This window comes from Conger conger, chromosome 2 (assembly GCF_963514075.1).
Source record: "Conger conger chromosome 2, fConCon1.1, whole genome shotgun sequence".
NCBI lineage: Eukaryota > Metazoa > Chordata > Actinopteri > Anguilliformes > Congridae > Conger > Conger conger.
Genome location: NC_083761.1, coordinates 8,353,426 through 8,380,684, shown reverse-complemented (window position 1 = coordinate 8,380,684; position 27,259 = coordinate 8,353,426). Strand labels below are relative to the sequence as shown.

General features: G+C 43.5%; 1 gene segment (V, D, J or C); it reads left to right on the top strand.

Moving 5' to 3' along the window:
- The first annotated feature begins 7,776 nt into the window (after window positions 1–7,776).
- Window positions 7,777–11,360, top strand: LOC133114579 (Ig kappa-b4 chain C region-like). The segment is given in 2 exon segments: window positions 7,777–7,798; window positions 10,777–11,360. Coding segments are annotated over 2 exon segments (333 nt in total).
- Window positions 11,361–27,259: the final 15,899 nt, after the last annotated feature.

Sequence of the window (27,259 nt, the reverse complement as noted above, 5' to 3'; positions counted from 1 at the left end):
TGATAATAAGCACATGATCTATAAGAAATACCCCAGCTCTGGAGGCCTGCTGAGAGGAGCAGTGATGTGTGCAGCGTGCTCAGAGCACTTCTGTACAGCAGGATGTGTGCTCAGCTCACACTAACCCCCTGGGGACGGCCCAGACACCTGGCCACAGTGCTGCTCTATTCTGAGATTGAGTCAGTCCCACTGAGGGACAGCAGAACCAGCCTGCCCCGCCCTGCACATGCAAATCTGAGTTTCACCCCCACTGCTCACAGTTTCTCAGCCCAAAATACCCAGCCATGAGACAGCTGTTAGAACATGAGGAGGAGGAGGGCTCATTTCTGTAGTGAGGTGAGAAAGGGAGGGGGCTGTACCTCACACATGCTCTAGCATCAGTTTCAGATTAGAGATTTCATGTCTGGGGGTTGGGTTTTGTTCATTCTTTTACCTCTGATACATCAATGTCAGCACCGAGGGCATTCATTACAATTAAAACAATGAAGTGAACAGATTTGCACTAATGCCTTCAACACTTCAACCTGGTGACATATCCCAGTTTGGGTGCTGTACTGAAATTCATGATTTGAATGAGATACGTCTGTTTGTGTCTCTTTGATATTTTGAGATCCATGAGATTCTGCTCTCATCGCTGACTGGGATGGGTGTCACAGGATCTGCACTTGCATGGTTTTTTTCCTACCTCTCTGGTCGTTCCTACCAGGTGTCTTGGAGGTCCCATAGGCCTCAGTTCCTGGTCCTCTCCTCTTGTCTCTTTACACCATGTCTCTTGGTTCTGTTATCTCATGGCTTTTCTTACCATTCTTATGCTGATGACACTCAACTCTTTCTTTCCTTCCCTCCAAATATCTCGGTCACCATACAGATCTCTGCCTGCTTTGCTGATATCTCTGTGTGTATGACTTCCCACTACAGGAAGATTAACCTTGGCAAGACTGAGCTTCTCTACATCCCTGCCAAATCCTCTCCGACAATTTCCCTCTCACTGATTGTGGAGGACTTTGCAGTTTCCTCCTGCCATACGGCCAAGAATCTTGGGGTGACTCTTGAGACCCACATCACTCTCGCTCCACGTGTGTCCTCCATTGCCAGAACCTGCAGGTTCTCCCTCTACAATATACGCCGTATCCGGCATCTCCTGATGGAGAAAGCCACCCAGCTCCTAGTCCAGGTGCTCATCATCTCCCTTCTGGATTACTGCAACTCCCTCCTGGCTGGTCTCCCAGCTTGTGCCATCAAGCCCCTCCAGCTGGTCCAGAATTCCACCACCAGTCAGCCCAGGTTGGCTCATGTCACCCCGCTCCTCATTGGCCTCCACTATCTTCCTATTGCCGCACACATCCGCTTCAAGGCGCTAGTGTTGGCATTCCAGGCTGCTAAGGGGACTGCCCCGTTTTCAATCCAATCTTTCATTGCTCCCTACACCACAACAAGACCACTCCGATCTGCCAGCTTTGGTCACTTGAAGGTTCCGTCACTACGAGCATCAGATGGTCGAGCTGCATGGTGGTGCCTGTTTTCCGTTCTGCTGCATCAGTGGTGGAATGACTTGCCTACCACTGTCAGGACAGTAGAATCCCTCCCCATATTTTGTCGCAGGCTAAAAACACACTTTTTCAGACTATACCTTAGTCCTTCCTCCTGATTTCCTCCCCCACTTCCGATGTCCCTCTTGTCTAACCGTAACCCAAAAAAACAAATATTTTCAGCTCTTCATGCATCTTTTGCTAGTTATGGATTTGATGCTTTTAACCTTTGTAAATCTATTCACTTGTCAATTGCTTTGGATTAAAAGTGTCTGCCAAATGACAAAAATGTAAATGTAATGTAAAATGTGTAAATATCCCCTTTTAGAAAATTGAAGGGCTGGAAGTCATTGTCGCCCCCTACAGCCCTGAGTGCAGTATTGCTGTCCCAGATCAGTGCCTCCCCCCTCAGCACCTGCAGTAGGTCCCAGCTGCAGCAGTGCAGTCTCTGTGCAGTCTGACTGAGGGAGGTTTTTGTACGGCTCTGTAACACTGTGTGAACACATTTTTACTGTTGATGTAGTGGTAACTCTGACAATAATAATCTCCTGCATCTTCAGCCTGGACTCCAGTGATCTTCAGTGTAAACTGAGTCCCAGATCCACTCCCACTGAAACGATCAGGAATCCCAGACTGCCTTCTTGTGATGCCATTAATCAGAAGTTTAGGAGCCTGACCAGGTTTCTGAAGGTACCAGGAGAGACAGTCCTGGTTATTGTTGGTATTGTAGCAGTTGTCAACCCCCTGACTGGCTCTACAGCTGATAGAGACAGTGTCTCCCTGCTGAACAGCCTGAGCTGATGGAGACTGAGTCAGGACGATTTCTGCCATTGATTCTGAAAAGGAAACATGGAAAGCAATGTTAGGATATAAATATTTCTTGATTTATTTTTTTATGAAAAAAAAAAGAAAAATTTCAAAAAAAGTCAATAAAAAAAAATTGTGTTTCATTTCAATGAGATCTGAGTACCTTACCCTGTACAAACAGTCCCAGCATCAGCAGCAGTAGAAAGACTGACATCATCATAATTCTGTCCTTGTCAGTGTCTGTGAAAGGACTGGACAGTCACTGATCAGTACTGGGGGTCTTAAAGTGTGTGGAGCAGTGAGGCAGGACAGGTATGCAAAGCCCCTTCCTCTATACAAATCCTGTCACACACAGTGAGAGGAGCTCTGATGTGTGAACAGCAGTGGGTCAATCGAGGGCCGGGACATATTTTTTGGGGTGTATGAACTGAATGTATTCTGAAACTGAGCCGATTGACACCCTCCCACTGATCAGTTCTGTGTCCAATCCTGCGCTCCCTTGTGGGGCTGCTTCAAACAGTCAGCACTGGCCAGGTCTGAGTTTAACACCAGACTGTAGTTTCCTCTCTCTGATTATACTGCAGTGCTTTTACATCAGGAGCAACTGTAGCACACTGTCTCCCTCCTGTGTTTGTAGAGTGTAATGGCAGCTTGTGTGGTGTATGGCGAGAGAGCTCTGGAAGCAGAACCCATAGTGGTTCCTCTACTATCAAACAACACTGAATTCTGGAGGATTTGGGGGACAGGTCAATCCTGCATTACTTATTCAAATATGACACTGAGATTAGTCTTCCATGACCATGAAAGTGCCTCCTAAATCATGGCTACAACAAAGGACAATGCTTTCCCTTACCCCAACATCTAAAATAAAGAAAGAGAGAAATGTCTTTTGGTGTATCAGTGTTTTTCCACGACTAAGGGTGAAAGTGCGGTTAGTGGAGCTCATGGAGCTGAATGTGGAGTTTGGGAAAGAGCAGGAGGAACACTGCTGGGGGTGGGAGAGCATTCCTCCCTCCCTGTGCTCTTTATCAGTGGAGATCAGATCTGGCCTCAGCTGCACTTACACTGATAAACAAGTCTATGATTCACTGCTGAACTGAGACATTTCTCTGCAACCAGTAACCTCACAAATGTGCCCACACCCCCCACCACCCCAAATCTCAGGCCCTGAACTCTGATGACTTTCTGAATGATCTCTCTAATGTCTCAAAGATATTTTATCTCATTGATTATTTGCATTCATTTCCAAAGATTCTGTGTGATTATTGGGAATGGATTATCCCAGAATGCATGGCGATCTCCTCATCGGTATTAATGTAACATTGATCAACGTGAATTTAGACTTTGCCCTGGCCAAACCTTTAATATCTACCAAAATTTCATTCAACATATTTCAAGTCTGGGCTAAGAGTGTAAGACCCCATCTCTGGTACAGTGACCATCATTTACAATTTCAGTGTTTTGTTCAATCTCTGCATATTTTCCTTCTCTTTTTAAAGTGCTGATCAAGCTCCTTTTCCTTTTTTTTTTTTTTTTTTAGAAAAGATGAATCAAATGAATTCTGACCAATACTTTTATCTGAACTGTGTTTCATTCTTTTAAAATAATGACAGATTTTAACAGAAAACTTTGGATGTACGAACATTAACATTTCGAGAAAGTGGAATATATTTCAGAATATGGGAGTTATTATTGCACAAAGTAGTTCAGTGTTTTAGAGCAGAGCCCCTCAGTGTTACAGATCAGTGCCTCCCCCCTCAGCATCTGCAGTAGGTCCCAGCTGCAGCAGTGCAGTCTCTATGCAGTCTGACTGAGGGAGGTTTTTGTACGGCTCTGTATCACTGTGTGAACACCCAGCTACCACTGATGTAATGTGCACTCTGACAGTAATAATCTCCAGCATCTTCAGCCTGGACTCCAGTGATTTTCAGTGTAAACTGGGTCCCAGATCCACTCCCACTGAAACGATCAGGAATCCCAGACTGGCGAGTTGTGGCGAGATATATCAGAAGTTTAGGAGCCTGACCAGGTTTCTGCAGGTACCAGCTGAGGTAGACGCCACCGTGCACACTCTGACTGACTGAACAGCTGATAGAGACAGTGTCTCCCAGCTGAACAGCTTGAGCTGATGGAGACTGAGTCACAACTATATCTGCCATTGATTCTGAAAAAGAAACCGGAGAAATGTAGGTCATTGGACATTCATATTTTCAGACACTGTGTCATATTCTGGCATATTTGAATATCCAATAATGGCAATGTTGTGAAACTTGTTGTCCAGTGAAAAGTAGGCAAAAAATTTTTTAAACGAAAATCACAAGTTAAAATGTTTGAATCTTGCTCACCCTGAACAAAGAGTCCCAGCATCAGCAGCAGTAGAAAGACTGACATCATCATAATGCTGCCTTTGTCAGTGTCTGTGAAAGGACTGGACAGTCACTGATCAGTACTGGGGGTCTTAAAATGTGTGGAGCAGTGAGGCAGGACAGGTATGCAAAGCCCCTTCCTCTATACAAATCCTGTCACACAGTGAGAGGTGCTCTGATGTGTGAACAGCAGTGGGTCTATAGAGGGCTGGGACACGTGTACTATTCAATGCTTCTTTTAATCTGTCAAACATTCAAATGTGGAAATAACAGTTTCTGGCATTTAACTGTGTACATGGTCAAGAAGGGATGAAGTGGTGGTAAAATACAAATCCTCTCACACACAGTTAGAGGAACTCTGATGTGTGAACAGCAGTGGGTATTAATTGAAGCTTTGCTGAAAATATATTACTCTTTCATATCCTTGTTACTGCTGAAATGTGACTGCATTTGTACTAATGTTTGTTAAAATGTGTTTATTAATACATTCCCATGTTGGGTGTTCTGATAGAAGAAGTTCTATGAGAGATCAGGAAGTCAGTGCCCTGAGAATGATTCAAATGGAATCCATCTGAAATGTGAGCTAAGAACTAACAGTATTATGGTGTTTATTTCCCATTTGTCACCATGAACAGATACTTTCTTTATATTTGACATTATAGTTTTCAGATGAGTAGAATGAGAGCCTTGTGTTAACACAGGGAATACTGGGCTAATTGTAGAAGGCACTAGAATGTTTTCCCATCATATTTTCAACAGTGATTTTTTTCTGTTGTCCTAATTTTTCTGTTTCTTTTCCCACACTGCAGTTCACTCACTCAGATGCAGAGCCATTGTGATGGAGGGCTGTTCATCCTGTTCAGGGAGTGAATTATCCCAGAAGGCCTCAGGAACTGTTCATTAATATTCATGTAACATTCATCAAAGTGAAAAAAAAACCTTCTTTAGATCCTAAATTTTTGGATGACGTACTCCTGGTAATCCTCTGAAAAGTACAAACACTCTTTTCATCATATTCACCATGTGTGTTGAGTCTAGGGTCCCATCTCTGGTACAGTAAACATCATTAAATTGCAATTCACCATTTCTGTTTTGCTGAATCTGTGCATCTTTTCCTTGTGTTTACAAAGTAGTGAGTCGCCCTTTCTTGGTATGTTTTAGAAAAGATGAAACAAGTTGGTTCTGACCAATTCCCATGTGTAAAGGTTGTTCTCTCAATTACAAATGTTTGCTTATAAACGTATGGATTTTATGGTTTGGTTCTAACATTCACATTTAGAGAAAGTGTGTTAGGTTTGGGTTTATTATTGCACAAAGTAGTTCAGAGCAGAGCCCCTCAGTGTTACAGATCAGTACCTCCCCCCTCAGCACCTGCAATAGGTCCCAGCTGCAGCAGTGCAGTCTCTGTGCAGTCTGACTGAGGGAGGTTTTTGTACGGCTCTGTATCACTGTGTGAATACATATTGACTGTTGGGGTAGTGAAAACTCTGACAGTAATAATCTCCTGCATCTTCAGCCTGGACTCCAGTGATTTTCAGTGTAAACTGAGTCCCAGATCCGCTCCCACTGAAACGATCAGGAATCCCAGACTGGCGAGTTGAGATATAATAAATCAGAAGTTTAGGAGCCTGACCAGGTTTCTGCAGGTACCAGTGGAGTTTGTTGCCACCGTATACACGCTGACTGACTTTACAGCTGATAGAAACAGTGTCTCCCTGCTGAACAGCCTGAGCTGATGGAGACTGAGTCACAATAATATCTGCCATTGTTTCTGAAAAAGAAAATGGATGTCAATGCACATAATATTATCAAACACTCTGTAGTATTCGGTAATATTCTAAAAATTCAACAAATAATAATGCCATTGTTCAGAACAGAGTTGTTTTGTGAAAAGTCAGAAAATAAAACGTCAAATTTAACCAAGATCACAAGTTAAAATGTTTTAATCTTGCTCACCCTGAACAAAGAGTCCCAGCATCAGCAGCAGTAGAAAGACTGACATCATCATAATGCTGTCTGTGTCAGTGTCTGTGAAAGGACTGGACAGTTACTGATCAGTACTGGGGGTCTTAAAGTGTGTGGAGCAGTGAGGCAGGACAGGTATGCAAAGCCCCTTCCTCTATACAAATCCTGTCACACACAGTGAGAGAGAGCTCTGATGTGTGAACAGCAGGGGGTCAATCGAGAGCCGGGATACATTTTTTGGGGTGTATGAACTGAATGTATTCTGAAACCAAGCCGATTGACTGATCAGTTCTGTGTCCAATTCTGCGCTCCTATGTGTGGCTGCTTCAAACAGTCAGCACTGGCCAGGTCTGAGTTTAACAGCAGACTGTAGTTTCCTCTCTCTTACATTCCTGTAGTGCTTTTTCATCAGGAGCAACAGTAGCACTCTGTCTTCCTCTTATGGTTGGAGAGTGTAATGGCAGCTTGTGTGATGTATGGACAGAGAGAGCTCTGGAAGCAGAACCCATAACCTTTTCTCTACAGCCAAACAACTCTGAATTCTGGACGATTTGGGAGGGAGATCAATCCTTCATTACCTATACAAATCTGGTTGAAATTATAAAGAAAATAGACTTCAATAACCATTAAAAGACCTGCTAAAACATGGCAAAAAATATGACCAAAGCTTCCCCTTGCCCCAACATCTAAGATAAAGAGAGAAATATATTTTGGTGTATCAGTGTTTTTCCATGACCAAGGGTGAAAGTGCGGTTAGTGGATCTCATGGAGCTGAATGTGGAGTTTGGGAAAGAGCAGGAGGAACACTGCTGGGGGTGGGAGAGCATTCCTCCCTCCCTGTGCTCTTTATCAGTGGAGATCAGATCTGGCCTCAGCTGCACTTACACTGATAAACAAGTCTATGATTCACTGCTGAACTGAGACATTTCTCTGCAACCAGTAACCTCACCAACCTGCCCCCACACCCCCCACCACCCCAAATCTCAGGCCCTGAACTCTGATGACTTTCTGAATGATCTCTCTAATGTCTCAAAGATATTTTATCTCATTGATTATTTGCATTCATTTCCAAAGATTCTGTGTGATTATTGGGAATGGATTATCCCAGAATGCATGGGGATCTCCTCATTGGTATTAATGTAACATTGATCAACGTGAATTTAGATTTTGCCCTGGCCAAACCTTTAATATCTACCAAAATTTCATTCAACATATTTCAAGTATGGGCTAAGAGTGTAAGACCCCATCTCTGGTACAGTGACCATCATTTACAATTTCAGTCTTTTGTTCAATCGCTGCATATTTTCCTTGTCTTTTTAAAGTGCTGATCAAGCTCCTTTTCCTTTTTTTCCCCTTTTTTTTTAGAAAAGATGAATCAAATTAATTCTCACCAATACTTTTATCTGAACTGTGTTTCGTTCTTTTAAAATAATGACGGATTTTAACAGAAAACTTTGGATGTACGAACATTAACATTTCGAGAAAGTGTAATATATTTGAGAATATGGGAGTTATTATTGCACAAAGTAGTTCAGTGTTTTAGAGCAGAGCCCCTCAGTGTTACAGATCAGTGCCTCCCCCCTCAGCACCTGCAGTAGGTCCCAGCTGCACCAATGCAGTCTCTGTGGAGTCTGACTGAGGGAGGTTTTTGTACGGCTCTGTATCACTGTGTGAATACATATTGACTGTTGGGGTAGTGAAAACTCTGACAGTAATAATCTCCTGCATCTTCAGCCTGGACTCCAGTGATTTTCAGTGTAAACTGAGTCCCAGATCCGCTCCCACTGAAACGATCAGGAATCCCAGACTGGCGAGTTGAGATATAATAAATCAGAAGTTTAGGAGCCTGACCAGGTTTCTGCAGGTACCAGCTGAGGTAGTTGCTGTAAACACTCTGACTCAGTGTACAGCTGATAGAGACAGTGTCTCCCTGCTGAACAGCCTGAGCTGATGGAGACTGAGTCAGGACTACTTGAGCCATTGATTCTGAAAAAGAAAGCATGGAAATGGATGTCAATGCACATTAGTATTGTCAAACAAAACATTAGACCATAATGACATGGTTATGAAAACACACATGTTGTTAAAAAACAGCAAAGATGAAAGAACTACCAAAATCTTGAGTTAAAATGAAAAATAATAGACGAGGCCCTTTCACACAGCTGCTCACAGGATTGGACAGGACTGCATATCAGACGGTAGTTTCAGCTCTTTTATGATGGTGCTGGAGTATCAGCAAAAAACAGCAAAGATGATATAAAGTACGACCAAAATCCTGAGTTAAAATTAAAAATTATTTCTCACCCTGAGCGAAGAGTCCCAGCATCAGCAGCAGGAGAAAGACTGACATCATCATAATGCTGCCTGTGTCAGTGTCTGTGAAAGGACTGGACAGTCACTGATCAGTTCTGGGGGTCTTAAAGTGTGTGGAGCAGTGAGGCAGGACAGGTATGCAAAGCCCCTTCCTCTATACAAATCCTGTCACACACAGTTAGAGGAGCTCTGATGTGTGAACAGCAGGGGGTCTATAAAGGGCTGGGACATTACATTACATTACATTACATTACATTATTGGCATTTGGCAGTTGATTAGACTAAGCAGGGGACAACCCTCCCCTGGAGCAATGCTGGGTTAAGGGCTTTGCTCAAGGGCCCGAAGGCTGTGCGGATCTTATTATGGCTCCACTGGTTTTCGAACCACCAACCTTGCCTGTCCCAGTCATTTACCTTACCATTTACCTTGACCACTACACTACAGGCCGCCCTTGCATTATTCATTGATTTCAAATGATTTCTAATCTTGCCACAGAAACGCTTCGTAGAGTAGAATATATTTGCGTATGATGTGTAAAATCAAAGAAAATGTTACACATTTTTTAAGCAAATGGTTGACTCGTTTGAAAAGCGACGTTAAGTTAGAATGCACTTGTAAAGGCAGAGGAAGTCAGTGTCTTTTGAGCAAGAGGTTTTTGTACGGCTGGTGAATGAGTCTGTTCACTCGGGTTCACTTTCGGTAGCGGAAAAAAACTGTCAATTGGAAGTAAGTTTCTCTCTTTCAGATATTTTTGCTGTATTTTTCAATATACTGCAATTTTCCGACATTCAAACAACATCATTTGAATTAGCCTGAATGAATTTTATTCCGTGCAGAACTAAATGAATCGCATTGGTTCATTCGGTTGAATCAAAGCGGCTCTGTAGCAGTTTGAAGTGCAGCCAGATGTTATTTGCGTCACATTAAATGAAATATGATGATATAGCCTATCCATCGTCATAACCGGACTATTTTGAATTCTAAAACTTAAAATTCCGAGGTCAAAGAGTTCTTTATTTTACATAGGCTACTTGATTGAAATAAGATCGCGCTTGATACGCGTTATGGTTGTACTGCTGATTCAATTTGATCGTTTTATCATATTCGACTTTATTTTTGATCATTTTATAATTATAACGTATGATCGTATGATTAGAGGAATAACACTATTACATTACACATTTCTCTTCTTTAGTCCCAGGGTCGTGTCATAACGTTCCGTAGCTGCTCGACACCATTGGTTTGAGTCTTAAAAAAACGAGAAATGTCAATTTACTGAACATTTTTGCTGAATTGTTTAATCATTTTTAAAAAAAGGTTATATTGTTGTCGTATTTAGTGCGTATTTATTTGGTAAATAAGACGGAACACAAATTAACCTTATTCTGAAGGTTTTCAGAGCATAATGCCATTATCGATTAATATATTATTTTAATGTATAAATTAGAAGGATATGGCAATACAATCAGACAGTTGGAGCTGCAAAAGTGGAGCAAAATACAACTGTAACTACTAAAAAATGTTTTTCTTGTGGTGATGAATTTTTCATTGTAAAGTGCAGTCGCAGGTTCTGATAATAATGGAATGCAAATAGATAGAACCTTTAAACAGGTCAATGTGCTTTATCCTGTACAAGATGAAGCAAACCAGGACACATTCTCTTCAGCCATTGCAAATGAGTAACACCTGATAGTCTCTGTGTCACATTCATGTCTTGCTGTGAGGACAGAATGATTGGCGCATGGGGGTGTGTCCACTCTCTGAGCTCATGTCTCTCTGTGTCTCCCAGGTGACACAGTTCCCACCCTCACAGTCCTGCCCCCCTCCAGTGTGGAGCTGGAGCAGGGAAAGGCCACACTGGTGTGTCTGGCCAACAAGGGCTTCCCCTCAGACTGGACTCTGCGCTGGAAAGTGGACGACGCCAGCTGGAGCTCGGGCGTGGCCGGGAGTGTGGGGGTCCTGGGGAATGACGGCCTGTACAGCTGGAGCAGCTCGCTGACTCTCAGTGCGGGAGACTGGATGAAGGCGGGGTCACTGACCTGTGAGGCCACAAAGGGCTCCCAGTCTGCCCCCCCTCAGACACTGAGGAGAGCCCACTGTTCTTAGTAGGCCGGGTGGAGGCCCAGCTCACACACTCTGATCACACTGTTTTTACCCTGTTCTGCCCTCAGCCTCTCTGCTCCTTACTGCTGTCACACTGAGCTGAGCCTGTGTGTGAATCCTTCCTCCAGCCTGAGCTTCCAGTGCTAATATCTCTCATGTGCTCTGCTTGTGTTCATTAAAACAAATATGCACACGTGTGCTCTTATTTGTGTTTGTGTGCTTTTGAGAATAGCTGTTAGATCAATTTCATTGACATAATAAAGATTATTTGAAGAACTACTGTGTGTCTCTGGCAGTTATTATAAAAATGGAGGTTTGTGCTTCTGATGATCCTGTGATTTTGGGGGTTCCCTTTCTCTGATTAAATCATAATTATATTCTTGGCACTGAAAATACTTTTACAAAACATTCAAAAATGAATATGAGATGATAATGATAGATCGCTTTAAGTAAATTGACAAAAAGATATATTTTTGTACCTATTTTTTAAATTCATATTAATTCCCAGATGTGTAGACTGTTACTGACATGAGTGTCTGCAGAAACCACACAGAAATGCATGCTGGGTGTTAATTTATTTGAAAATACTGTAATAATTACATGGATTGCTTTGTCCAAATTAAAATGATAATAGCACATGATCTATAAGAAATACCCCAGCTCTGGAGGCCTGCTGAGAGGAGCAGTGATGTGTGCAGCGTGCTCAGAGCACTTCTGTACAGCAGGATGTGTGCTCAGCTCACACTAACCCCCTGGGGACGGCCCAGACACCTGGCCACAGTGCTGCTCTATTCTGAGATTGAGTCAGTCCCACTGAGGGACAGCAGAACCAGCCTGCCCCGCCCTGCACATGCAAATCTGAGTTTCACCCCCACTGCTCACAGTTTCTCAGCCCAAAATACCCAGCCCTGAGACAGCTGTTTGAACATGAGGAGGAGGAGGGCTCATTTCTGTAGTGAGGTGAGAAAGGGAGGGGGCTGTACCTCACACATGCTTTAGCATCAGTCTCAGATTAGAGATTTCATGTCTGGAGGTTGGGTTTTGTTCATTCTCTTACCTCTGATACATTAATGTCAGCACCGAGGGCATTCATTGTGCAAGCAGAGAGGTGTAATAGAGAGCAGAGGCGATCACCATCTAAAGTAAAGATGTCAATGAATAATACTGTACATGAATAATGTTTATGTCCACATGAATGTACATAGAGATTCAGTTGAGATAATCCTGATGGAAGTGCAAGTTCTAAAGAGTCTTGAGACTGAAATAGGCTGCTGGGTAGATCACTCTGTAAAATCTCTACTCGTGGTAAGTGAGTGAGCACCACAGCCCTGCAGGGTCGGTACACATTGGCTTTACGTCACCCAAGGGGTTTATGGGAGGGATTCAGCCAGCAGGGATAGCAGTGGTCATTGCTGGAGCGCCCCCTGTTGGCCGTCTGGGTGCCTGTGGCGTGCTCTCTGCCCCTGTTCTGAGCAGGGGCAGCTTGTGCCTGCAGTGTGAATAGAAGTGTGTGGCTGGCGTTGGACGTTACTTTTGGAAGAGCTCTAATTGCACTAATGCCTTCAACACTTCAACATGGTGACATATCCCAATGTGGGTGCTTCACTGATATTCACATTCATTTTAATCCTGTGCGAATACCAAATGTTTTTTTGTTTACATATGCCCTTTTAGAAAATTCAAGGTACTCAGTGCCACATTTGTTCACTGAACTCAAACATGTTCTGGTAATAGCAATCCATCACTGAATCATGCCTGAAATAAAATGGATGCATGTGCCTGTATAAAAATCCATATATGAATAGTATCTGATATTCTCATGGACTTAAGTTCATGCTGGTTCATATAAGGGGGTACATAATAACATTATTTGATATTTTATGCTTGTTAAACACTTAAGGAAAATGTTTCATATTCCCTGGTGTGGATGATCCAGTCATGCCATGGACACTATTACAAAAATGATGATCGGGTCAATGTAAAAAATTATATCAGTGTACATTTTGGTTCTCTGATTCAGTCCAGCAAAGGTGAGTCACTTGTATGACATCTGAACAGATACAGCTTTGATGACATAAATGTGGATGTGTGTACTGAACTCAAATCCTCTGAAAGTAATCTAATCGAAAGCCCCCACACTGCTGCTCTGGGAGTTTGTACACATCCTCTGCATTTGGGTGAGCTCAGGGCAGCCGGGTGATCATTGCTCCACATGAACTGATACACTGTGTGATCCTGTGATGTTGTGCTACAGAAGTGTGTGTGGGTCAGCAGCAGCTCTGTGCTGGGGATTGTATGTATTGTATCTTCGCACCTGTACTTGTGTTTGATCTGCACTTCGTTGTACGTCGCTATGGATAAGAGCGTCTGCTAAATGTAATGTCATGTAATTTAATGTGACATGGAGCAGCCACTCTTCAGCACAGAGAGGTGTGCATTCAGGGCTGCAACTCATGGCTGTACTACTGTCCCAGATCAGTGCCTCCCCCCTATCTGCAGGGTTTGCTTTGTTTTGCAATGTGCAGTTTTATTCATTACTGGAGGCAAATTATTCCCTTCATGTCTATGTCTGTCTTTTCAGTTCACCAGTACAATGCAAAATGAATCAATACACAAACAAACACAAAAAGGTTTTTTAGCTATGGTGGTATATTCTTTACAAATGCGGTGGTAACTTTGAAGGATTGTATTTTTGGCGGCCGTTACAGATAGCATTACCTAGAACATCCGCTAGCTAGCAGTGGTGTGACGCTTAGCTCGATATATTTTACAGTCCCTCATCCTTCCCTGCTGGGCGATTGAAAAGTTTGTGTTGTTGCACACAGTGCAGTGTGCCGGGATCGGCTTGGCTTTAACTGGTTTCAAACATAGTATATTTTGGAGTAGCCTACATCTTCACTTACACTAGCGGTGGGTTTACCAGTGCGTTATTCCATTGCCATGAACGAACTGTATTTTGAATCTTACCACGATCTGATTGGTCTTTGATGACGATTGCTTTTAGGATTGATGAATGGGGAGCCATCAAAACACGAATCGAAAAGCCTACTGGAGCCTGCACGTAACTGACGGGGTGCAAGTAGAATTCGTAGCCTTCAGTATTCAACTTGTATTTCAATTCAGGGAGGGAATAAATAGCTAAACGGTGCCACGCGAATCGGGGAGATTCTCACTCCTCTCCGGGAATCCGGAAGAGAATATTATTCCCGGGAATGTCTGGTATAACCATGAGAAATAATGTGAAGTAGAGCAAAAAATGGTGAATGTGTTGTCACCATGAGCTGGTCCTTCCATAACGATACTTTCAGATTATTAGAATGAGAAACCTTGCGTTAAAAGAGGGAATACTTGGCTAACAATAGAAGCACACTTTCTACTTCATCTCTCTGATTACTCTGACATTTTCCCAGTCTAGCGTTGCAATTATTTCCAACATATTTTCATCAGTGATTTTTTTCTGTTGTCCTAATTTAGTATGTTTGATCATATTTACTGACAAATGTCATTTCTTCAATATCCTCCATCACTTGGTGAGAGCAGTGAAAAGCTGCTTCTCCCATACAGCACATTCTCCCAGCAACCCCTTCTTTTCCCACACTGCAGTTCACTCACTCAGCACTGGCCAGGTCTGAGTTTAACACAGTGTGCATTAGTGTTCTGCAGTGGGTTGGTAGCATTTTCTCCTGGATTAGTTAAGTATCATTTGTTTGTGCTGTTTCTAATTAAGTTTGGTTGTCATTATAGTGTCCTGCTGTTTATTTGTTGGTTTGTTTGTTAGTGCAAGTGGTGTTTATTTAGATTACAGTGAAACTGGGTTGTGTGTTTGTTTCTCTCAGGTGAGCTAGGCTATTAAGTTAGGCTATTGCTTTCACTGGCTGGCAGGCCACAGCTTTTGTTGTAGGAGGAGCCAATAGTTTGCACCCTGCTCAGGGTATAATTACTGGCACAGCTGAACTCACTTCAGTGTGCATTAGTGTTCTGCAGTGGGTTGGTAGCATTTTACGAAGTCGAGGGTGTCTATGTACGGGTGTCCATCGAGGTTGTCTGAGAGCCTGATGTTTGATTTTGTTTTTGCTGCCTGCCCTCATTTCACTGCGTAGTATTCCTCTTGTCCTCCCTACACGTTCCCTCCATGTGTTTCCTTCCCATTCCTGTCCTCTCTCCTCTCCCCATGTCCCAGTCAGGTAGGAGGTTCGCTTCCCGCCAACATGGCCGGAATATCTCAAACCTCATCTTCCCTCCCAGATCCGCTGGTGTTGATCTCTGTGTAGCTGGTGGCCTCTGGAACTGCCAGTCCGCCGTCCAGAAAGCAGACTTCACATCAGCCTATGCCTCCCACCTCAACCTTGACTTTCTTGCCTTAACCGAAACCAGTTCCACTCTCCTCTAACACCCATCCATCTCTCCCACCATCCACTGTCATCTGTCGGCAGAACCTATGCCACCTGTCTACCTCCACCCTCTCATCTACAATCCTCTCCTCCCTACCATCCGGAGAGTCTTTCTCTCGACTGTCTTCCGATGATGCTGCTACAACTCTCATGTCCTCCCTCTCATCTTCCTTTGACTCTCTGTGTCCCCTCACCACCAAATTAGCTTCCCCCCCCCCCGTCTCCCCAGTGATATAGCTTCCTTCCATGCCCTCTTATCATCTTTCCATTCCTCTGTCTCTAGCTAAATTTTCCTTCTTTCACTCGAAAATTAGCGCGGCCGCCTCTAATCCCCGCAAACTGTTTTCAACCTTCTCCTCTCTTCTGGAAAATCCCTCTCCTCTGTCCTCATCTTCCTCGACCTGTCGGCCGCCTTCGATACAGTCAACCATGAGATTCTGCTCTCATCACTGTCTGGGATGGGTGTCACAGAATCTGCACTCACTTGGTTATCCTCCTACCACTCTGGTCGCTCCTACCAGGTGACATGGAGGGGCTCAGTCTCTGACCCTCACCTCCTACAAACTGGAGTTCCGCAGGGCTCAGTTCTTGGTCCTCTCCTCTTCTCGCTATACACCATGTCTCTTGGTTCTGTTATCTCTTCCCATAGCTTTTCTTATCACTCTTATGCCAATGACACCCAACTCTTTATTTCCTCCCCCCCCTCGATACCCAGGTCACCACACAGATCTCTGCCTGCTTGGCTGATATCTCTGCGTGGATGACTTCCCACCACCTGAAGCTTAACCTTGCCAAAACTGAGCTTCTCTACATCCCTGCTAAGTTCTCTTTGTCAATCGACCTCTCACTGACTGTTGATGACTTTGTAGTTTCCTCCTCCCATACGGCAAAGAATCTTTGGGTGACTCTTGATAACTGCCTCACCCTGGCTCCACAAGTATCCTCCACTGCCAGAACCTGCAGGTTCTTTCTGTAGAATATATGCCGTATCCATCATCTCCTGATGGAGAAAGCCACCCACCCTTCTGGATTACTGCAACTCCCTCCTAGCCGGTCTCCCAGCGTGTGCCATCAAGCCCCTCCAGCTGGTCCAGAATGCTGGAGTCCTCCTGACCACCAGTCAGCCTAGGTCGGCTCATGTCACCCCGCTCCTCATTGGCCTCCACTAGCTTCCTATTGCCGCATGCATCTGATTTAAGGCCATTTTTGCCATTTAACATTAAGGCCCTAGTGTTGGCATTTCAGGCTGCTAAGGGGACAGCCCCACCTTACATACGATCCTTGATCACTCCCTACTCCCCAGCTAGACCACTCCGGTCTGCCAGCTCTGGTCGCCTTATGGTTCCCTCTCTACGAGCACCTGGCGGTCGAGCTGTACGTTCACGCCTGTTTTCCATTCTGGTTCCTCAGTGGTGGAATGACTTGCCTACCACTGTCAGGACAGCAGAATCCCTCCCCCTATTTTGACACAGACTAAAAACACACCTTTTCAAACTCTACCTTAGTCCTCCCTCCTGATTTCCCCCGCCCCCCTTTCTGATATCCCTATCCCTCTTGTCTAACCCCCCCAAAAAATCATAATAATTGCACTTATGATGACTATGTCCAGTCTGTAGTTTCCTCTCTCTGATTATACTGTAGTGCTTTTACATCAGGAGCAACAGTAGCACTCTGTCTCTCTCCTGTGGTGGGAGAGTGTAATGGCAGCTGGTGTGGTGTATGGAGAGAGAGCTCTGGAAGCTAGAAGAGTTCTTCCTCTTCAGACAAACAACACTGAATTCTGGAGGATTTGGGAGGGAGATCAATCCTTCATTACCTATTCAAATTTGGCTGAAATTACACAGAAAATAGACTTCAATATTCATTTAAAGGCCTCCTAAAACATGACTAAAAAGTAGACCAATGCCTTCCCTTGCCCCTACATCTAAGATGGACATTAATATTGCTGGGGGAGGGAGAACATTCCTCCCTCCCTGTGCTCTTTATCAGTGGAGATCAGATCTGGCCTCAGCTGCACTTACACTGATAAACAAGTCTTCGATTCACTGCTGAACTGAGACATTTCTCTGCAACCAGTAACCTCACCAACCTGCCCCCACGCCCCACCACCCCAAATCTCAGGTCCTGAACTCTTTCTGAATGATCTCTCAAATATCTCAAAGAGGCTTTATCTCATTGACTCATTGTATTCATTTCCAAAGATGCTGTGCAATCACAGGAAATGGAGTATCCCAGAATGCCTCAGGATTTCCTCATCAATATTAATGTAACGTAGATCAACATTAAAAAAATAAAAAATTATCATTTAGCCCAGGTCAAACCTTGAATATGCACAAACATTCCATTCAACATATTTCACGTGTTGAGTCAAAGACCCCATCTCTGGTACAGTGATGGTAATTTACAATTTCTGTCTTTTGTTAAATCTGTGAATTTTTCCTTCTATTTACAAAGTGCTGATATAGTCCCTGTTCCTTTTTTGATATTTAGAAACGATTACGCAATTTTTGGGGCGTCCTGTAGCATAGTGGTTAAGTTAAAGGAATGGGACATGCAAGGTCGGTGGTTCTAATCCCGGTGTAGCCACAATAAGATCCTCACAGTTGTTGGGCCCTTGAGCAAGGCCTTAACCCTGCATTGCTCCAGCGGAAGATTGTCTCCTGCTTAGTCTAATCAACTGTATGTCACTCTGCCAAAATGCCAATAATGTAATGTAATGTAATTTTATACTGATCAGTTCCTTTGTTTGGGGTGTCTTCCTTCAATTAAATGTTTTTGCCCATAAATTAACTATAGGTTTTAAGAGAACACTTTGGATGTGCTGACATTAACATTTAGAGAAAGTGTAATACATTTGAGAATATGAGCGTTATTATTGCACAAAGAGGTTCAGTGTTTTAGAGCAGAGCCCCTCAGTGTTACAGATCAGTGCCTCCCCCCTCAGCACCTGCAGTAGGTCCCAGCTGCAGCTGTGCAGTCTGACTGAGGGAGGTTTTTGTACGGCTCTGTATCACTGTGTGAACACATATTGACTGTTGATGACATGCCAACTCTGACAGTAATAATCTCCTGCATCTTCAGCCTGGACTCCAGTGATTTTCAATGTAAACTGAGTCCCAGATCCACTCCCACTGAAGCGATCAGGAATCCCAGACTGCCGAGTTGAAGAAACATAAATTAGAAGTTTTGGAGGCTGACCAGGGTTCTGCAGGTACCAGCTGAGGTAGACACCACCGTGCACACTCTGACTGACTGTACAGCTGATAGAGACAGTGTCTCCCTGCTGAACAGCCTGAGCTGATGGAGACTGAGTCACAACTATATATGCCATTGATTCTGAAAAAGAAAACAAAGAAATGTAGATCAGTGGACATTAATTAATTTCCAAACGCTGTGTCATATTCTAGCATATTTGAATAGACAATGGCACTGTTGTGAAAACAGTTGTATTGTGAAAAATTAGAAAATAAAATCTAAAATATAACCAAAATCCCAAGCTAAAATCTTTGAATCTTGCTTACCCTGAGCAAAGAGTTCCAGCATCAGCAACAGTAGAAAGACTGACATAATGCTGCTTGTGTCAGTGTCTGTCAGAGGACTGGACAGTCACTGATCAGTACTGGGGGTCTTAAGGTGTGTGGAGCAGTGAGGCAGGACAGGTATGCAAAGCCCCTTCCTCTATTCAAATCCTGTCACACACAGTGAGAGGAGCTCTGATGTGTGAACAGTCGTGGGTCTATAGAGGGCTGGGACACATTTTTTGTGCGTGTATGAACTGAATCTTTTCTGAATCTGAGCCGATTGACACATTCCCACTGATTGGTTCTGTGTCCTCCCTTGTGGGGCTGCTTCAAACAGTCAGCAATGGCTGGTGTGAGTTTCACACCAGATTGCAATTTCCTCTCTGATTATACTGTAGTGCTTTTACATCAGGAGCAACAGTAGCACTCTGTCTCCCTCCTGTGGTTGGAGAGTGTAATGGCAGCATGTGTGGTGTATGGAGAGAGCTCTGGAAGCAGAACCCACAGCCGTTTCTCTAGAGCCAAACAACACTGAATTCTGGACGATTTGGGATGGAGATCAATCCTTCATTACCTATACAAATTTGGCTGAAATTATACAGAAAATAGACTTCAATAACCATTAATAGGCCTCCTAAAACATGGCGAAAAATAAGACCAATGCCTCCCCTTGCCCCTACATCTAAGATAAAGAGAGAAATATATTTTGGTGTATCAGTGTTTTTCCACGACCAAGGGTGAAAGTGCGGTTAGTGGAGCTCATGGAGCTGAATGTGGAGTTTGGGAAAGAGCAGGAGGAACACTGCTGGGGGTGGGAGAACATTCCTCCCTCCCTGTGCTCTTTATCAGTGGAGATCAGATCTGGCCTCAGCTGCACTTGCAAGTCTATGATAAACAAGTCTATGATTCACTGCTGAACTGAGACATTTCTCTGCAACCAGTAACCTCACCAACCTGCCCCCACCCCCCCAAATCTCAGGCGTTGAACTCTGATGACATTTCTGAATGATCTCTCTAATGTCTCAAATAAATTTTATCTCATTGATTATTTGCATTAATTTCCAAAAATGCTGTGCGATTAAAGGGAATTGATTATCCCAGAATGCATTGGGATCTCCTCCTCAGTATTAATGTAACATTGATCAATGTCAATTTAGATTTTGCCCTGGCCAAACCTTTAATATCTACCAAAATTTCATTCAACATATTTCAAGAGTGAAAGACCCCATCTCTGGTACAGTTACCAGAATTTACAATTTCAGTTTTTTGTTCAATCTCTGCATATTTTCCTTGTCTTTTCAAGTGGTGATCAAGCTCCTTTTCTTTTTTTTCTTTTAGAAAAGATTCAGAAAGCTGATTCTGACTGATACTTTTGGCTGTGTGTTCCATCAATGAAAAGTTTTTCCTTATAAAATAACAATGGATTTCAAGGAAAAAGCTTTGGATGTGCTAACTTTAACATTTAGAGAAAGTGAAATATATTTGAGAATATTACAGTTATTATTGCATGAAGTAGTTCGGTGTTTTAGAGCAGAGCCCCTCAGTGTTACGGATCAGTGCCTCCCCCCTCAGCACCTGCAGTAGGTCCCAGCTACAGCAGTGCAGTCTCTGTTCAGTCTGACTGAGGGAGGTTTTTGTACGGCTCTGTATCACTGTGTGAACACCCAGCTACCACTGATGTAATGTAAACTCTGACAGTAATAATCTCCTGCATCTTCAGCCTGGACTCCAGTGATTTTCAGTGTAAACTGAGTCCCAGATCCACTCCCACTGAATCGATCAGGAATCCCAGATAGGCGACTTGTTGAATATTTTATCAGAAGTTTAGGAGCCTGACCAGCTTTCTGCAGGTACCAGTGGAGACAGTGGCCATAGCCTGAGTCGGAGTAAACACTCTGACTGGCTTTACAACTGATAGAGACAGTGTCTCCCTGCTGAACAGCCTGAGCTGATGGAGACTGAGTCACAAATATATCTGCCATTGATTCTGAAAAAGAAAAAAAAGAAATGTAGGTCAGTGAACATTAATTAATTTCCAAACGCTGTGTCATATTCTGGCATATTTGAATGTACAATAATGGCACTTTTGTGAAACTTTGTACTGTGAAAAGTAGGCAAATAAAATTTAGAACCAAAATCACAAATTAAAATGTTTGAATCTTGCTTACCCTGCACAAAGAGTCCCAGCATCAGCAGCAGTAGAAAGACTGACATCATCGTAATGCTGCTTGTGTCAGTGTCTGTGAAAGGACTGGACAGCCACTGATCAGTACTGGGGGTCTTAAAGTGTGTGGAGCAGTGAGGCAGGACAGGTATGCAAAGCCCCTTCCTCTATACAAATCCTGTCACACACAGTTAGAGGAGCTCTGATGTGTGAACAGCAGGGGGTCTATAGCGGGCTGGGACACGTGCACTATTCAAAGCTATTTTTAACCAGACAAAAAAATGTATTGTGTGTGTGGAGGCTACCCTACAAGTGGATGGATAAGTATTCCTTATGCGTCCAATATACAAACAGATATCCAGACAATAATTCCGATTGAGTGGTGTTTCCATTTATTCCCATCCTATTGTTCACAGATATGGGAGAGTTTACATTACCGGTGCTGGTGATTGAAATGTTGCTGTGCTGGATGCTGTAGCTGTGTGTTAGCAGCTGTTGCTCCCGTGCGTGTTCATCTCCGAGAACGGTAAGAACCGTATCTCTTCACCATTCACACACCTTGTCCCCTTACCTGTGATCACCTGACCTAATATGCCCCCACCACCTCATGTGAATACCTGACACACCCAGTGTAGTGTGCCCCCCAAGTGGCTACAGTAAATAAACTAAGAAACAAGTAAATACAACTTTCTGAAATTGGATTGCACTATTAGAGCTGTGTCATTGGTCACAGGGGACTAAGATTGTGAAAAATGTGTGTCTCATCAATGTTTCAAATTAACTTTGGTGTGTGTTCGGATGGAGGTTTCACTATCAGAAATAAGAAAGTCAGTGTTATCACACATGAACAGGCAATGATTCAAAAGTGAAGTAACACAATATAATGGTGAATGTGTTGTCACCATGAGCTGGTCCTTCCATAACATTTGACACTTTCAGATTATTAGAATGAGAAACCTTGTGCTAAAAGAGGGGATACTTGGCTAACTGTAGAAGGACACTTTCTACTTCATCTCTCTGATTACTCTGACATTTTCTCCAGTCCAGCTTTGGAATTATTTCCAACATATTTTCATCAGTGATTTTTTTCTGTTGTCCTCATTTAGTATGTTGGATCATATTTGTCAACAAACGTTATTTCTGCAATGTCCTCCATCACTTGGGGAGAGCACTGAAAAGCTGCTTCTCCCATACAGCACATTCTCCCAGCAGCCCCTTCTTTTCCCACACTGCAGTTCACTCACTCAGATGCAGAGCCATTGTGATGGAGGGCTGTTCATCCTGTTCAGCTAATACAGGCAGCCTGCAGACAGACTGCAGGTGAGCAGAAGAAAGGCTCTTGTGTGATCAGACAGGGGAAGCCGAGGCGATTGACACCCTCCCACTGATCAGTTCTGTGGCCAATTCTGTGCTCCCTTGTGGGGCTGCTTCAAACAGTCAGCACTGGCCAGGTCTGAGTTTAACACCAGACTGTAATTTCCTCTCTCTGATTATAATGTAGTGCTTTTAGATCAGGAGCAGCAGTAGCACTCTGTCTCCCTCCTGTGGTTTGAGAGTGTAATGGCAGCTTGTATGGTGTACGGAGGGAGAGAGCTCAGGAAGCAGAACCCATAGTGGTTCCTCTTCAGACAAACAACACTGAATTCTGGAGGATTTTGGGGGGCAGGTCAATCCTGCATTACTTATTCAAAATTTCACTGAACATAATCTTCAAAAACCATGAAAGTGCCTCCTAAATCCTGGCTACAACAAAGAACAATGCTTTCCCTTACCCCTACATCTAAGATAAAGAAAGAGAAGAAACAAAATTATGGTTTAGCCCTGGTCAAACCTCGAATATGTACAACATTCCATTAAACATATTTCATGGGTGGGCTATGAGTCTAGGACCCCATCTCTGGTACAGTGACCATAAATCACAATTTCAGTCTTTTGTTCAATCGCTCCATTTTTTCCTTGTGTTTCCAAAATGGTTATAGATTTTTTTTGTTTTAGAAAATACTGATTCTGACAAATTCACTGTCATGAGTGTGTTCCTTTCAATGACATATTTTTGCATATGAAATAAAGGATTTTAAGAGAAAGCATTGGATGCGCCAACATTAACATTTAGCAAACATGTTTTAGGTTTGAGAATATGAGAGTTATTATTGTACAAAATAGTTCAGTGTCTGTGTTTTAGAGCAGAGCCCCTCAGTGTTACAGATCAGTGCCTCCCCCCTCAGCACCTGCAGTAGGTCCCAGCTGCAGCAGTGCAGTCTCTGTGCAGTCTGACTGAGGGAGGTTTTTGTACGGCTCTGTATCACTGTGTGAACACACCACTACTGTGGTAACTCTGACAGTAATAATCTCCAGCATCTTCAGCCTGGACTCCTGTGATTTTCAGTGTGAACTGAGTCCCAGATCCACTCCCACTGAAACGATCAGGAATGCCAGACTGGCGAGTTGAGATATAATAAATCAGAGGTTTAGGAGCCTGACCAGGTTTCTGCAGGTACCAGTGGAGGTAGCTGCTGTAAACACTCTGACTGAGTGTACAGCTGATAGAGACAGTGTCTCCCTGCTGAACAGCCTGAGCTGATGGAGACTGAGTCAGGACTACTTGAGCCATTGATTCTGAAAAAGAAAGCATGGAAATGGATGTCAATGTGCATTAGTATTGTCAAACAAAACATTAGACCATAATGACACGGTTTTGAAAACACACATGCTGTTAAAGATGATATGAAGTACTATCAAAATTCTGATTTAAAATGTAAAATAATTTGTCACCTTGAGCAAGGAGTCCCAGCATCAGCAGCAGTAGAAAGACTGACATCATCATAATGCTGCCTGGGTCAATGTCTGTGAAAGGACTGGACAGTCACTGATCAGTACAGGGGTTCTTAAAGTGTGTTGAGCAGAGAGGCAGGACAGGTATGCAAAGCCCCTTCCTCTATACAAATCCTGTCACACACAGTTAGAGGAGCTCTGATGTGTGAACAGCATTAGCTCTATAGAGGGCTGAGACATGTGCACTATTCACTGCTGCTTTTAACCAGAAAAGTGTATTGTTTGTGTGGAGGCTACCCTACAAGTGGATGGATAAGTATTCCTTATGCGTCCAATATACAAACAGATTTCCAAACAATAATTCCGATTGAGTGGTGTTTCCATTTATTCCAATCCTCTTGTTCACAGATATGGGAGAGCTTACGTTACCGGTGCTGGTGATTGAAATATTGCTGTGCTGGATGCTGTTGCTGTGTGTTAGCGGCTGTTGCTCCTGTGCGTGTTCGTCTCCGAGAACGCTAAGAACCGTATCTCTTCACCATTCACACACCTTGTCCCCTTACCTGTGATCACCTGGCCTAATATGCACCCACCACCTCATGTGAATACCTGACACACCCAGTGTAGTGTGCCCCCCAAGTGGCTACAATAAATAAACTTATAAACAAGTAAATGCAACTTTCTGAAATTGGATTGCACTATTAGTGCTGTGTCATTGGTCACAGGGGACTAAGATTGTGAAAAATGTGTGTCTTATTCATGTTTCGAATTAACTTTGGTGTGTGTTCTGATGGAGGTTTCACTATCAGAAATAAGAAAGTCAGTGTTATCACACATGAACAGGCAATGATTCAAATGTGAGGTAACACAATATAATGGTGAATGTGTTGTCACCATGAGCTGGTCCTTCCATAACATTTGACACTTTCAGATTATTAGAATGAGAAACCTTGCGCTAAAAGAGGTAATACTTGGCTAACTGTAGAAGGACACTTTCTACTTCATCTCTCTGATTACTCTGACATTTTCTCCAATCCAGCTTTGGAATCATATCCAACATATTTTCATCAGTGATTTTTTTCTGTTGTCCTAATTTACTATGTTGGATCATATTTACCAATAAATGTCATTTCTGCAATGTCCTCCATCACTTGATGAGAGCACTGAAAAGCTGTTTCTCCCATACAGCACATTCTCCCAGCAGCCCCTTCTTTTCCCACACTGCAGTTCACTCACTCAGATACAGAGCCATTGTGATGGAGGGCTGTTCATCCTGTTCAGCTAATACAGGCAGCCTGCAGACAGACTGCAGGTGAGCAGAAGAAAGGCTCTTGTGTGATTAGACAGGGGAAACCGAGCCGATTGACACCCTCCCACTGATCGGTTCTGTGTCCAATCCTGCGCTCCCTTGTGGGGCTGCTTCAAACAGTCAGCACTGGCCAGGTCTGAGTTTAACACCAGACTGTAGTTTCCTCTCTCTGATTATTCTGTAGTGCTTTTAGATCAGGAGCAGCAGTAGCACTCTGTCTCCCTCCTGTGGTTTGAGAGTGTAATGGCAGCTTGTTTGTTGTATGGAGAGAGAGAGCTCAGGAAGCAGAACCCATAGTGGTTCCTCTTCAGACAAACAACACTGAATTCTGGAGGATTTTGGGGGGCAGGTCAATCCTGCATTACTTATTCAAAATTTCACTGAACATAATCTTCAAAAACCATGAAAGTGCCTACTAAATCCTGGCTACATGGGGGCGACATGGCTCAGGCAGTAAGAGCAGTCGTCTGGCAGTCGGAGGGTTGCCGGTTCGATCCCCCGCCCGGGCTGTGTCGAAGTGTCCCTGAGCAAGACACCTAACCCCCAAATGCTCCTGACGAGCTGGTCGGGGCCTTGCATGGCAGCCAATCGCCGTCGGTGTGTGAGTGTGTGTATGAATGGGTCAATGGAGAAGCATCAATTGTACAGCGCTTTGGATAAAGGCGCTATATAAATGCCTGCCATTTACCATTTACAACAAAGAACAATGCTTAATGCTTTCCCTTACCCCTACATCTAAAACAAAATTATGATATAGCCCTGCTCAACCCTCGAATATATACAAACATTCCATTGAACATATTTCATAGGTGGGCTAAGAGTCTAAGACCCCATCTCTGGTACAGTGACCATAATTCACAATTTCAGTCTTTTGTTCAATCTCTGCATATTTTCCTTGTGTTTACGAAATGGTGATAGAGTCCCCGTTCCTTTTTTTCTTTTAGAAAATACGGAGTGAACTGATTCTGACCAATTCACTGTCCTGAGTGTGTTCCTTTCAATGTCATATTTTTGCTTATGAAATAATAATGGATTTTAAGAGAAAGCATTGGATGTGCCAACATTAACATTTAGCAAACATGTTTTAGGTTTGAGAATATGAGAGTTGTTATTGTACAAAATAGTTCAGTGTCCGTGTTTTAGAGCAGAGCCCCTCAGTGTTCCAGATCAGTGCCTCCCCCCTCAGCACCTGCAGTAGGTCCCAGCTGAAGCAATGCAGTCTCTGTGCAGTCTGACGGAGGGAGGTTTTTGTAAGGCTCTGTATCACTGTGTGAACACCCAGCTACCACTGATGTAATGTTCACTCTGACAGTAATAATCTCCTGCATCTTCAGCCTGGACTCCAGTGATTTTCAGTGTAAACTGAGTCCCAGATCCACTCCCACTGAAACGATCAGGAATCCCAGACTGGCGAGTTGTGGTGATATATATCAGAAGTTTAGGAGCCTGACCAGGTTTCTGCAGATACCAGTGGAGGTAGCTGCCACCGTGCACACTCTGACTGACTGTACAGCTGATAGAGACAGTGTCTCCCAGCTGAACAGCTTGAGCTGATGGAGACTGAGTCACAACTATATCTGCCATTGATTCTGAAAACGAAAACAAAGAAATGTAGATCAGTGGACATTAATTAATTTCCAAACGCTATGTCATATTCTGGCAAACTTGTTGTACAGTGAAAAGTAGGCAAATAAAATTTTGAACGAAAATCCCAAGTTAAAATGTTTGAATCTTGCTTACCCTGAGCAAAGAGTCCCAGCATCAGCAGCAGTAGAAAGACTGACATCATCATAATGCTGCCTATGTCAGTGTCTGTGAAAGGACTGGACAGTCACTGATCAGTACCGTGGGTCTTAAAGTGTGTGGAGCAGTGAGGCAGGACAGGTATGCAAAGGCCCTTCCTCTATACAAATCCTGTCACAAACAGTTAGAGGAGCTCTGATGTATGAACAGCAGTGGGTCTATCGAGGGCTGGGACACTTTTTTTATTGTGTGTATGAACTGAATCTTTTCTGAAA